The following is a 14,759-nucleotide window of genomic DNA, read 5'->3' on the forward strand; positions in this document are numbered from 1 at the left end:
CAGTGCACATGCCCTTTTTAGTCTTGGATAGAAAGTGCCCTTCCAAAATGATTAAAAGTGCCCCCGCGACATGACACACTCTCGGTCCAACCCTTCAGTAGGCGCGCGACAACAGTGCTCTTGAGTAGGCGCGCGACAACAGCGCTCTTGAGTAGGCGCGCGACAACAGCGCTCTTGAGTAGGCGCGCGACAACAGTGCTCTTGAGTAGGCGCGCGACAACAGCGCTCTTGAGTAGGCGCGCGACAACAGCGCTCTTGAGTAGGCGCGCGACAACAGCGCTCTTGAGTAGGCGCGCGACAACCCCCCCCCCACTCCTCTTCAAAAAATGTATCCTGCACATGCCCTTTGGACGGTCTCTGCACGGGCCTGCTCATAGCAAACACTAAAGCAGCACATTCTTAGTGTGTGTGTGTGTGTGTGTGTGTGTGTGTGTCAGGTTTTTTTGGTGTAAAAACATTTTTTATAGGTGTTGGGCCAAAACTGACCCAAAGAACAACCGCTGTACCCTAAACATATTCAGCCTTCATGAAAATATGTAATAATATAATAATGTTGGGTCATTTTAGAAAAAAACTAAAGCAAAACAGTGACAACTTTAGGGTTTAGTTGAACCAATGATTTCTTTTTTTTGCGTGCAGGCATCATTATAGTTTCAGCCATGTGATTTCTTGACTCACGGTCTGAGTCTGCAAACACGATGCAGGGGTTTTTTCCTCCGAGCTCCAGAGTGACTCTCTTCAGATTACTGCTGGCCGCCGCTGCTTTCACCAGCTGACCAACCTGAACACAAACACCAGATAACCAATCAAAGGCTGCCGCTGAGAATCATCCTCATGATCATATGGAGGACAATGAAAAACTCAACTAAAACACCACACAGTTGCAGTAAACAGCACTGATGTCCAGCTCACATGGACTAAATAGTTTAATAGTATTTGATTGAAAAAAATCCCATGGGTAAAATAAATCATCTCATCGTAGCTATAAAATGATTTTCTTAATCCTTTCTGCAATGACTCAAATCACTGATTAATAAAGTCATCTGGAATGGCAAAGAAAGCTTTCTTGCAGAGCTCCCAGAGTTCATCAAGATCTTTTGGATACATCTTCAATGCCTCCTCCATCTTAGCCCAGACATGTTCAATAATATTCATATCTGGTGACTGGGCTGGCCAATCCTGCAGCACCTTGACCTTCTTTTCTTTCAGGAGCTTTGATGTGGAGGCTGAAGTATGAGGAGGAGCGCTATCCTGCTGGAGAATTTGCCCTCTCTTGTGGTTTGTAATGTAATGGGCAGCACAAATGTCTTGATACCTCAGGCTGCTGATGTTGTAGTACAGATCTCTCGCACGCCCTCATACTGAATGTAACCCCAAACCATGATTTTTCCTTAACCAAACTTGACTGATTTGCCTGAGGATATTGGCTCCTTGTGGGTTCCAGTAGGTCTTCTGCAGTATGTAATGATTGGGATGCAGTTCAACAGATGATTCATGCGAAAAGTCTACCTTCTGCCACTTTTCCAAATGATCAACTTGAAGCCAAGTTATTATTTGTTGCTCTTACAACTGGGATTGACAACAAGACTTTTGTCAGGTAGTGTATATCTAACTCAAAAAAAAAAGCTTAAGTCAACTTTGTTTACAGTGCTGTTACTATATTAAGGTATTTTTTATGATTTAGAAGAGACTCACACATAAAGCACCTCTAACTGACCAGCGAAAGTCATGTTTTCCCATCATGCCTTACCTCTGTGGATCCAGTGAAGGCCAGTTTGTCGATGTTCATGTGACCAGCGATCGCAGCTCCAGCCGTCGGTCCAAAACCAGGAACAACATTCACAACTCCAGGAGGAAAACCAGCCTGTCAGACATGAGGAAAAAAAAAAACATTTGTACCATTTATAAAACACACACATATGCACTTAAAATCCCTGTGACATTACAATAATATTTTTTAGATGTTAGTATTAGAATTCACCCATTCATTTTCTTTTCGGCTTAGTCCCTTTATTAATCAGCGGTCGCCACAGTGGAATGAACCACCAACTTTTCCAGCATATGTTTTACCAACCCGGGCTCATCGTGGAAACGTAGTCCCCCGGACGTTTCTGGAGACCGCGGAATACGTCCCGGCGGGTACGTACGGCTGCAGTTTTTGTTTTCGCGAATCCGCGAGAGCCCGCTGTTGCACGCTTTTTCGCACCTCGGACGATTGGACACCTTCGGTTCGCGCCCGCGCTGTTCTCGCGTGAACCCGCCAGAGGCCGCTGTCTGACTGACCGGATGATTGACAGCGACCGGCCAATCGGCCGACTTGCCCTCCTCCTTCCCCGAACTTGACCAATTTTACCGATCGACCCGCCCGCTCGCTTCCCTGAACCCGAGCAACAGTTCCAAAAAAATAAAAGCCCTGATTTTTTTTTTTATTCCACCATGTTTTCGGATTTCGCCGCGTTCTCACCCTGTCACTAAACTCGTTCACTTAATTTTTGGGATTCTGTTTTCGTCTTACCTGATTGCTGGAGCTGCCCTTCCCCGGACTCAAAACCGGTCGCCGTGGTCGACCCCTCTCCGCATCTCATACACGGTGAGCTGAGTGGACAAACGGGTTGCAGTGGGAAAGCCCTCCGCAAGGAGGTGAGGCAAGCGCGAAAGGGAACGGCGTTACACCGCCCCGTAGCGTTCGCTTGAAAAAAATAAACACGGCCGTACGTACCCCCTGGGACGTATTCCGCTGTCTCCAGAAACGTCCGCGGGACTACGTTTTCAGAATGAGTTCGGGTTGTGTTTTACACAGCGGATGCCCTTCCAGCTGCAACTCATCATTGGGAAACACACACATACTGTCCTTCACACACATACACTACGAACAATTTAGCTAACCCAACTCACCAATATGCACCTAAACCAGAGCACCTGGAGGAAACCCACGCCAACACGGGGAGAACATGCAAACTCCACACAGAAATGCCAAATGCCAACTCGGTCCAATGACCTTCTTGCTGTGATTGTGCTACCCACTGCGGCACCGTGACGCCCCTGCTAGTATTAGTATTGTTTGTCTTTAAGATATGTGTAAGCTAATGTGCTCCAAAACAGTGACAAAATTCATGTTTAGTAGATATAAATCTGATATAAACATGTAAAGCTTGTCCACTTCCATCCTAAATAGATCAACAGATCTAAATGGAGCCCTTCAAGGGACCTTTAAAGTCCCAGTGACATTAAAATTAAATTTTTTTAGATGTTAGTATCAGTAGTCTTAAGGATATCTATAAGCTAGTGTGCTCCAAAACAGTGACAGAATTTGCATTTAGAAGGTATAAACATCCAAAGTTTCAGGTTTGTCACTTTAGTCTGTCACTTTAGCCTAAATGGATAATTTTTTGACCTCACGTCATTAAATCTTCTGACCAATCAAATGCTCTCTAGCATTTGATGCGCTTGAGCTCAGCCACTCTCACTGGCAGAGCTGTGAGAAACATGAAACCCTATTGGCTGTTATCTTAAAGAGGAGTAGCTACTCTATGTCCTGCCCTTACTTCATGTTTCAGTTGAGATTACGTCAAACTTTGAATAAAAAATCTATTTCAAAGCACCTCACGGGAGCATTAAATGCCAGCTAATATGTTTTTTTTTTGTGTGTGTGGAATTTTTACACATTTTTGTTTAAATGTTAAATATTAAAGTTTTTAACATATCATTGATTTTAACACAGCCCTGATTTCAGCCCTGATAAAGCAATAGACTTTTTAATTAAATAATAAAATAAAAAATAAAAATAATAATAATAATACATTGAATTAAAATGAAAATACCATGACACAATTTAAATGAAATGATAAATAAAAATTATTAAAGATATTAAAAAACACTGTTTAATAAATAAAAATAAATAGATAATAATACATTAAATTAATATCAACATTCAATGACAGTTTGAAGGAGCAGTTAAAATAAAATAATAAATTAACAAATTATTAAATATGTTTTTAAAAACATGCAATTCACAATTTAAATATATTTTCAATAATATTAGTAATAATATAATATAATATAATATAGAAAATAATTAAAATCAATTACTAAAATAAAAAATAAAAGCATAATGTATAATAAATAAGAGTACAATGAGTTAATTAAATAAAAATATAGTAAAATAAATTCAATTAAATTAAATTACTAAAATAAAAAATAGAAACATAATATATATTAAATAATAGTTTACAATGAGTTGATTAAATTAAAATATAGAGTTAATAAATTAAATTAAAATAAAATTATTAAAATACAAATAGAAGCATAATACAAATAATAACAATACTAATACATTAAATTAAAATACAGTAAATCATTATATTAAATAAAAATGTAATTACTAAAATAAAAAATATAAACATAATATATAATAAATAATAGTTTACAATGAGTTGATTAGTAGGTATTGGTATTGCACCTAGTTCAAAACACACGCTAGAGCAGGTTGCCAGATTGAAGACACCAAAAAAGGCTGGTTTAAGTCTAACTAAAAGCAACAACACGCGATAGTAAGAATATTTTCCATATTAAAAGGAGTTTTTGTCCTAACCGACATCTGAAATTTATATATTGTAAAATGCTTGTATTTCAAGGAGCTGAACAACAGAAAACAGACAAGGAAAACTGACAACCTTATGTCCACCTGATGTGCTTTATTCAATGTTAAATGCTAATAATGTGAGTTTGAATGTCATTTTACATGACATTTATTGCCATACTACTAAAAGCAGCAGCAGATGGTTTACCTCAGATCAGGAAAATAAAATAAACTTTTTGTTTAGAACTTTAGATCTGATTCAGCATCTACAATTAATAATGTTAAAGAGGTTTAATATGTATTGATTACATTACAAACCTCACCATTTCGTTGGAGTGCAGTGAGTGCACTATTCTGTGCTTATGAATGGCTGTATTTGAATTTCTGTCCTGTTTCGTCTGATGCAAACAGCTAAATTGCTTATCACTGCAAATCTCATGTAGTGTGTTGTTAGGACATGGGGTTACCTGCTCACCTTATGTTTGCATTTGTAGCATTTAAATTATTTGTTAGTTAATAACCTCATGTGCAACTCTGAATCTGCATCTCACTTCCGAGTCTTCTACTGTCCACCAGAGGTCACATTTCGGTCATGGACGCATGCTTTGAGAGCCTTTCTGACTGAACGAATCACACCAAGGCAACCTGAGGTGCTGAAATATAATTGGCTAAACTGGCATTGAGGGGGTTTAAAGCAGGGGTGGGCAAACTTGATCCTGGAGGGCCGGTGTCCTGCATAGTTTAGCTCCAACACTAATCCAACACACCTGAACATGTAAATTAGTGTCTCCATGATAACCAAAAATCTGTTACAAGGTGGACCGAGTTCGCCCACCCCTGGTTGAAAGGGACCAAAGCAAAGACACATTCAAAGCAGAATATCTGACTTCAGCATTGTTTTTCAGATAAACAAGAATGTTCACTTAGCATGTTTCCTAAATATCTGCAAACATATTATGGAATTTGTGCGCTTTAGAAGAGTCAAAAACTCACACACAACAGCTTTAAAATGAGCTGAATCAACACAATTCTTGAGCTTTTTTGGGACAACTTAATCCACTTAAATATGTTAAAACAATCATTAAATTTCTTTTCAATTTATTTATAAAGCACTTTAAAACAACACAGTTGACCAAAGTACTGACAACAAAGAGTAAAACAAACTTTTAAATACAAATAAATAAACACACTGTAAAAAATGCTTTTCTTACTTAAATTTTTTGTCTTGTTTCTAGTCCAAATATCTTAAAATTTCTAAATCAAGAAGCATTTTCTAGACAAAAAAAAAAAACATATAGTCTTGTTTTCAGAAATAATATGCCAAAATTAGCTGAGTTTTTCCTTAAAACAAGCAAAATAATCTGCCAATGGGGTAAGCAAAATAATCTTATGTCAAAAGAAAAAACAAGATTATTTTGCTTACCCCATTGGCAGATTATTTTGCTTGTTTTAAGGAAAAACTCACTTAATATTGACATTTTATTTCTCAAAACAAGACAATATGTTTTGCTAGTCTAGAAAATGCTTCTTGATAAAAGAAATTTTAGATATTTAGACTAGAAACAAGACAAAAAATCTACGTAAGAAAAGCATTTTTTGCAGTGCATAACATCTCAAGCTGTGCTAAAAGCCAAATTAAACAGGTGGATTTTAAGACGAGATTTAAAAACAGTAATGGAAGAGGCTTGTCTAATGTACAACGGCAGCTCATTCCACAATTGTGGTGCAGCCACAGCAAAAGCCCGATCCCCTCTGAGCTTTCGACTGGTCCTGGGCACACCCAGGAGGAGCTGGTTGGCTGACCTGAGCGAACGATAAGGTGTGTAGGGACAGAGAAGCTCAGAGAGGTAAAGGGTTGCAGTACCATTTAGACACTTAAAAACAAATAAAAGTAACTTAAAATGGATCCTGAAGTGCACGGGCAGCCAGTGAAGAGAAGATAAAATCATGTTTACTAATCAATTTGTATTAAGACAACATGAAGGATTTATGTGGAACCAAACATTTTTTTACAGAGTACATCAAACATAGAATAAAAAAATAAACATTTCAAAGCCCATCACTGTACCTTTAATGCCAGCTAATACAACTTAATACGTCCTTCAAAAGAAGCAGAGGATAAAACAGCAAATGAATGGGTCAAAGAAGAGCCCGCGGGCGGCGACACAAAACAAAGAGCCGCTTTAAACGCAGCCTGATCTCATTGATAATGATGAAGACATAAATCATCTCTCTATTACACCGAACAGCTGCGGTCCAGCCATTATTACAGCCATTCATGCTTTCTTTGAAGAATTAAACATCATAATTTGAGCGTTTGCTATAAACAGAGGCAGAGCAGCAACTCATTACCCACAATGCAGCTGAGTCATAGTGTAAAACAGCCCGCTTTTATACTCACTCAAAGTTTCAGCTTCAAAGCGTCCATTAAAGACTGTATGTACATTCATTCAGCTTAGTCCCTTTATTCATCAGAGGTCGCCACAGCGAAATGAACCACCAACTTATCCGGTATATGTTTTACTCAGTGGATGCCCTTCCAGCTGAAATCCAGCACTGGGAAACACCCATACACACTCATTCCACACACACTTATACACTAAAGCCAATTTAGTTTATTCAATTCACCAATAGCGCATGTGTTTGGACTGTGGGGGAAACCGGAGCACCTGAAGAAAACCCTCGCCAACAAAGGGAGAACATGCAAACTCCACACAGAGATGCCAACTGACCCAGAAGGGACTCGAGCCAGCGACCTTCTTGCAGTGAGGCTTCAGTGCTAACCACTAAAAACAAATAAATAATAATAAAAACAGAGTTTTGTGAAAAGCTTTGCTCGATTTCCACAACTGACCATCAGAATGAAGTATTGCTGCGAGTCATGTTCCCCATTATGGTGCACGCCAGGGGTGGAGAAAATCCCCTGCCAAACTTTCCTTTGGCACCTTCATCATGATCTCACGATCCCCCCTGTGGATCCGGCATCATGAAACCCCGGTTGGGAAACAATGGCTTGCAAAGTTTGTCCACAATCAAACCACACAAACTAATGCAAGTCTTACGCAATCAATCATAATAAAATCAACCTGACAAACATTAGGGCTGTGAGCGGCCCTTCATCCACCACAACTTCAGCCTTATATATATATATATATACATATATATATATATATATATATATATATATATATATATATATATATATATATATATATATATATATATATATATATATATATATATATATAAAGTTAATAGCTATTTTTCAGCCATAAATAAAAACAAAAAGTAGAAAAAAAATCATTATGTAAACAAAAGTAACTAAATGTGCAGGTATTTTATTGTAAAACAAAAGGTGGCTGACCTGCCAAACTGATGGCAAACTACAAAGCATCACTTAATTTTTTTTGCTATGGCGTAACCTTGTAAATGTCTGCTTCCAAGACGTTAGAAACAAACGTTTTCTTATAGCATCATCATTGGATGTTGCCGCCATGCTGCTGTCACTTCGCTGTACTGGTTGTTACGAAAAAAATAACGTGCTCACAAAATCCAATCAGATAAGAGGAAGGTAGAATTTGAAGGCCTCGAATTTAAAAGGTAGAATTCGAAAGCTTAAACACAAACTGTTTCTCGATTCGAAGACTGTATTTGCACGCAATTGAAAAATAGTGGCAGGCAAATTAAACTTTAGTGTCAAGGCATCAGTCGCCTGATTGAGCCAGTAACGATCCTGTCTACTGTACCGAGCATCTCACACGCTGGCCCCGGGCCATCGGGCAGTCCTTATTATTATTATTATTATTATTATTGAACCCTGATATATATATATATATATATATATATATATATATATATATATATATATATATATATATATATATATATATATATATATATATATATATATGCACAAATGTAATGTATCATAAATGATAATGTATTTCATCAAATTCAATATATACGATATTTGATTTTTCTTAGCAGTAGTTATAATCATAATCATAACTTAATTGATTTTTATAAAATTAATTATAATTATATAAATAATATAATTGAATAAATTACTAAATAATGCATTTAAAAACATACAAAATACAAAAAATTTAAAATTAAAGTTTTTAATATATAATTAATTATAGCACTGATACAGTGCATATATATAAATATATATATATATATATATATATATATATATATATATATATATATATATATATATATATATATATATATATATATATATATATATATATATATATATATATATATATATATATATAGCGCTGTCAATCTGATAAAAAAACTAATTACTCACACTTTTTTTGAAGATTAATCGCATTCAAAAGACTGAAACTTGCAATTTTGGTTATTCAAATGTAAAATTAATGTAAACGCAAGACAAAAACTATTTAAATTCAAAATATAATTCATTATTAGAATTTTTGTTTAACTTGTAACACAGATTTCTTCATGTAAACAACATACCCACAATAAACCATCAAGATCCTGGCTTGACAGCCATATTTACAGAAATTAAACTCACCCCCACCGCTCTTCAGGTACGTCTCGCGCGCATACGCCCCTTATCTGATACGTCGCTCACTCAACCCCTGACACAGACACACACGCAAACAGACACATACAACGCGCCAGAGCAACTCCTTTCAGATTCAACAAGCATGATCGCTCTGGATAACCTGGTAAAGCGACATTAATTGTTTAATACTGAAACTTGCCTTCAAAAAGTGCTTCCTTGGTCTTATCCATATTTTTTTGGATGTTGAACACGTCCACCACAACAGGAAGGAAAAAAAAAACCTGCAACTGCGTTAATTGCTTAAATTTTGATAGCACTAATTTATATATATATATATATAACACACACATACATACACAAACACATGCCGGGCACTTTATTAGATACACCTGTCCAACTGCTCGTTAACGCAATTTTATAATCAGCCAATCACATGGCAGCAACTCAATGCATTTGGGCATGTAGACATGGTCAAGACAATCTGCTGCACTTTAAACCGAGCATCAGAACGGGGAGGAAAGGGGATTTAAGAGACTTTGAATGTGGCATGGTTGTTGGTGCCAGACTGGCTGGTCTGAGTATTTCAGAAACTGCTGATCAACTGGGATATTCACGCACAACCATCTCTAGGGTTTGCAGTGAACGGTCTGAAAAAGAGAAAATATCCAGTGAGCGGCAGTTCTGTGGGCGCAAATGCCTTGTTGATGTCAGAGGACAGAGGAGAATGGCCAGACTGGTTCCAGCTGATAGAAAGGCAACAGTAACTCAAATAAGCACTCGTTACAATCAAGGTCTGCAGAAGAGCATCGCTGAACACACAACACGTCCAACCTTGAGGCAGATGGGCTACAGCAGCAGAAGACCACACCGGGTGCCATTACTGTCAGCTGAGAACAGGAAACTGAGGCTACAATTCACACAGGCTCACCAACATTGGAAAAATTAGAAAAATTATTGACTCACATTCACACAAACACACATTCATACCCACACCCACACTTTGAGTGTTTTTGAAGTTTGATTGATTGTTTGCTACCATAATAAACAGCAACTTCATCTTCTAGAAGCACTTGTGTCTCTGCTCTAAAAGATGATGCTGAAATGTTTTTTAGTGTTTTATATTGTTTGAATGACTGTTTCTAATAATGGTTTACACTACACAGCATTGCTGGTTTACAAAAAAAAAAATTAAATAAAAACAAACATAATCCTGTTGCACTACTACACTTGATTTTGGTTTTATTGTAAAAAAGAAACAAGAAAACGTGTAAATTACTGTGTTAACTAAGAATCTGAAATATTTTATGGCTTATGGCTATGCTTTAGTATTCAAAAATGTTTTATTTTGAGTGGTTTTTTTAAATAAATTGCTCTTAAGGCTCTTCCTCACTGGGACGCTTTTCGTTTGCGTTTATCGTCAGCGTTTTACGAGACGTTTTTCTGTATTCAAACCCAAGCGATTTTTACTGGCGTCAAGCAGAAGAGCATACAAAATCACTCCTTGACGTTAAATGGCGCTACACAACTTTAAGCTTCTGACACCCGCTTATAACACAGAAGAAGAGGAGGAGAGGAAGTTCACAGGCTTGTTGTTAAAGTTACTAGTGACTTGAACAAGCATGGATAGTTCAAGCAGCAGCTCCAGCTCTAGCGATGAAGAAATGATTATTGTTCACCAGAGCATTAAGCAGCTCCACGTTCATATCGCCTCTGGGCATCTACTTCAATGTGCGCTCGCATTGACAGTTTTGCGGTTAAGCGCCTCCAAGTGCTGTTTACTGCTTCAGCAGCTCTGTGCACGTGAACTAAAGTGGCAATCTGATTGGTGGAGAAGGTTTATACGAGGCGTGTCAAAACAAAAAAACGAGCATGAGTCATTTTTTTTTTTTTAAATGACGCTTTTGCGCCAGCTATTTTGCACGTTGGTGTGCACGATCACATTGACGCCCTTTATTTAGTCGCGAGGCGTTAAACGTTGATGGAAAACGCTAGCAAAAAATGTATCGGTGTGCACGGGCCTTTAAACTTCATATTTCCTGATTTTCATATGTGTTTTAATTCTGGTACTTTTGCCATAAACCGACACATCTACCATTTGGCAGAGGCTGATATTTTGGAAATTATTGGATGTGTTGTTATATTGATTGTGTTAACTAGCAACATTATTAGTTAAGAAATGCAATCCAAAATTTTTATATTGCTTTTTTCTTGGTGTGGCAGTTACATGGTTAAAAACCGTAAATTTCCCACTATCATTTGAGCGATGTTGAGCTAAAACAGCGCTGATTTGCCATATATTCACCAGTGCTCAATGGAAATACTGTGATTGGCCGTGAAGGTCATCAGTTCACCGCACTTCACTGATGCTTACCGAATGCAAACACAGACGAGCGACCCATTGATGATAGCGGCTTTAAAATGCTCCACTGTTCATGCATCTGTGTTTGCAACAAATGACCTTAACGGCCAATCACAGACATTTCTGTTGAGCACTGGTGAATTCATTCATTCATTTTCTTTTCGGCTTAGTCCCTTTATCAATCAGGGGTCACCACAGCAGAATGAATCGCCAACTTATCCAGCATATGTTTTATGCAGCGGATGCCCTTCCAGCTGCAACCCATCACTGGGAAACACCCAAACACACTCATTCACACACATACACTATGGACAATTCACCTGAACCGCATGTCTTTGGACTTGTGGAGGAAATCGGAGAACCTGGAGGAAACCCACGCCAACATAGGGAGAACATGCAAACTCCACACAGAAATGCCAGCTGACCCAGCTAAGGCTCAAACTAGCAACCTTCTTGCTGTGAGGTGATCATGCTACCCACTGCGCCACCATGATGCCCAACACTGGTGAGTACTAGCAAATCAGCGCTGTTTATGAACGTTTGGACATTTTTAAAATGTCAGTATTGTGACTGCATTGATTTATCGCTCACCGGGTTACATCGGCTGAAGCAGGGAAGCCCCCATGGAGGGAATGAAGCCTAGGAGGACACATAATCTTTATTTATGATTTTGTTTGATGCCTAATGTGCTTTTAATTGATTAAATGAAACTAAACTGAATGATTTTTAAGCGATGTTTACACCACATCTGGGCTCTAACACCACAGTATAGTGAAGGGGACTCTATATTGCTCAATGGCGCCCCATTAACATGGGGCTTCAGCGTTAGCGCTTGACAGAGGGCATGTCTGACACGATCATCATAGCAGTGTCAGCCAATAAAATTCAGCAATAGGCCACTGTCTGAGCTGGTGCATTTGCATACAGTGATCTGATTGGCTGATGATTCCGTCGGTGCTTGAAAAGTTAAGCAAGTCCCAACTTCTGCAGCAAGCAACACCTCTGAAGCGGCATCGGTCGGATTCACAATGCAGTTCGGCATCGTCTGACGTCACCTATTCAAAGTGAATGGGAAGCGTTAAAGCTGACACCCTGGGTGTGAGTTCCTTCTTTCGGATAAGACTTTAAACCGAGGTCCTGACTCTCTGTGGCCCTGAAAAATCCCTGGATGTCCTTCAAAAAGAAGTAGGGGTTTAACCCCGGCATCCTGGCCAAATTTGCCCACTTACATCTGTCCATCATGGCCTCCTAACCTTCACTATATCATAATTGGCTCCTCTTCACTAATCAGCTGCTGTGTGGTGTGCGGTCTGGCACAAAATGGCTGCCGTTGCAACATCCACTACACACTGGTAATGGATGAGGCGATTCTCCCCAATGTGTAAAGTGCTTTGAGTGTCTACAAAAGCACTGTGTACATGTAAGGAATTATTATTATTATGAAATCGAAGCAGTGGCGCAGTAGGTAGTGCTGTCGCCTCACAGCAAGAAGGTTGCTGGGTCGCTGGTTTGAGCCTCGGCTCAGTTGACGTTTCTGTGTGGAGTTTGAATGTTCTCCCTGCGTTCGCGTGGGTTTCCTCCGGGTGCTCCGGTTTTCCCCACAGTCCAAAGACATGCGGTACAGATGAATTGGGTAAATTGTCCATAGTGTATGATTGTGTGTGTGGATGTTTCCCAGAGATGGGTTGCGGCTGGAAGGGCATCCGCTGTGTAAAAACTTGCTGGATAAGTTGGCTGTTCATTCCGCTGTGGCAACCCTGGATTAATAAAGGGACTAAGCCGAAAAGAAAATGAATGAAGGGATGAATAAAATAAGCGTTTGGTAATTCTAGTAGTAGAATAATTCTGGAACTACTAGAATTCTAGAACGACCATAGCGATCATTCTGACTGTTCTCATAGTCAACTCAAATAAGCTCTGCATCAGTTTGCCTTACAATTTTAAGTTGAGTCAACTTTATTTTTTTGCAGTGTAGATTAATTAGGTTAACTAGGCAAGGTTGGTTAACTGGGAAGGGGATTGGCCAACTCACCTCCTTTATGAGCGCAGCCACGTGTAGAGCAGTGAGCGGGGTCTGCTCCGCCGGTTTGAGGACCACTGTGTTCCCGCAGGCCAGAGCCGGAGCGATCTTCCACATCAGCATCAGCAGAGGGAAATTCCACTGATAAACAACAAGACAAACAGCGCTTTAGAAAAGAAAAAAGAAACAACGAGACCATCCCTGACTAGTATGAGTAGTAGAGTGTCCACTAAAAGAAACACCATTACAATCTTCCACCAGACTACACAAGCAACCATACAGTCTATCTAATGCCTGACAACCAGCCAGACCTAACAACCTTCCAAAATACAACAGCATCATGATCATAACAGTGTCATATTAAACATACCCTAACAACCACCATCCATCCATCCATCCATCCATTCATCCATCCATCCATCCATCCATCTATCCATCTATCTGTCTTATGTATCAATCCATTCATCCAACCATACATCTATCTATCCTATGTATCCATCGATCCATCCATCGATCCATCCATCGATCCATCCATCCATCCATCCATCCATCCTTTGTATCCATCCATCCCTCCATCATATCCATCCATCCATCCTTTGTATCCATCCATCCATCCATTTTTTGTATCCATCCATCCATCCATTCATCTATCAATTTATCTATTTATCGTATCCATCCATCCATCTATCCATTTATCTATCTATCTATTGTATGCATCCATCCATCCATCCATCCATCCATCCATCCATCCAACCATCCATCCATATTTTGTATCTATCCACCCATCCATCCATCCATCCATCCATCCATCCAACCATCCATCCATATTTTGTATCTATCCATCGATCCATCGATCCATCCATCCATCCATCCATCCATCCATCCATCCATCCATCCATCCATCTATCTATCTATCTATCTATCTATCTATCTATCTATCTATCTATCTATCTATCTATCTATCTATCTATCTATCTATCTATCTATCTATCTATCTATCTATCGTATCATCTATCCATCCATCCAACCATTCATCCATCCATCCATCCATCCATATTTTGTATCTATCCATCCATCCATCCATCCATCCATCCATCCATCCATCCATCCATCCATCCATCCATCCATCCATCCATCCATCCATCCATCCATCCATCCATCTATCTATCTATCTATCTATCTATCTATCTATCTATCTATCTATCTATCTATCTATCTATCTATCTATCTATCGTATCATCTATCCATCCATCCAACCATT

At 38.8% G+C, this 14,759-nt stretch overlaps 2 protein-coding genes across 4 annotated transcripts in view; one reads left to right on the plus strand and one right to left on the minus strand.

The window, feature by feature from the left end:
- pcsk6 (proprotein convertase subtilisin/kexin type 6) overlaps nt 1–14,759 on the plus strand; it is an 884,625-nt gene that overhangs the window by 696,861 nt on the left and 173,005 nt on the right. The window lies entirely within an intron of this gene.
- aldh1a3 (aldehyde dehydrogenase 1 family, member A3) overlaps nt 1–14,759 on the minus strand; it is an 87,336-nt gene that overhangs the window by 18,807 nt on the left and 53,770 nt on the right. For 2 of the 3 annotated variants that reach the window (XR_015494945.1, NM_001044745.1), the window contains 3 exon segments: nt 13,511–13,639; nt 1,751–1,864; nt 679–781 (listed from right to left, as the gene is read on the minus strand). Coding sequence is in view for 1 of the 3 variants with exons in the window: in NM_001044745.1 (NP_001038210.1) it covers nt 679–781; nt 1,751–1,864; nt 13,511–13,639 (346 nt within the window). In the remaining 2 variants the exon portion in view is untranslated. 3 annotated transcript variants of the gene reach the window in all.

The sequence above is a fragment of the Danio rerio genome, chromosome 7, assembly GCF_052040795.2.
Source record: "Danio rerio strain M-AB ecotype USA chromosome 7, GRCz13ab, whole genome shotgun sequence".
Taxonomy (NCBI): Eukaryota; Metazoa; Chordata; class Actinopteri; order Cypriniformes; family Danionidae; genus Danio; species Danio rerio.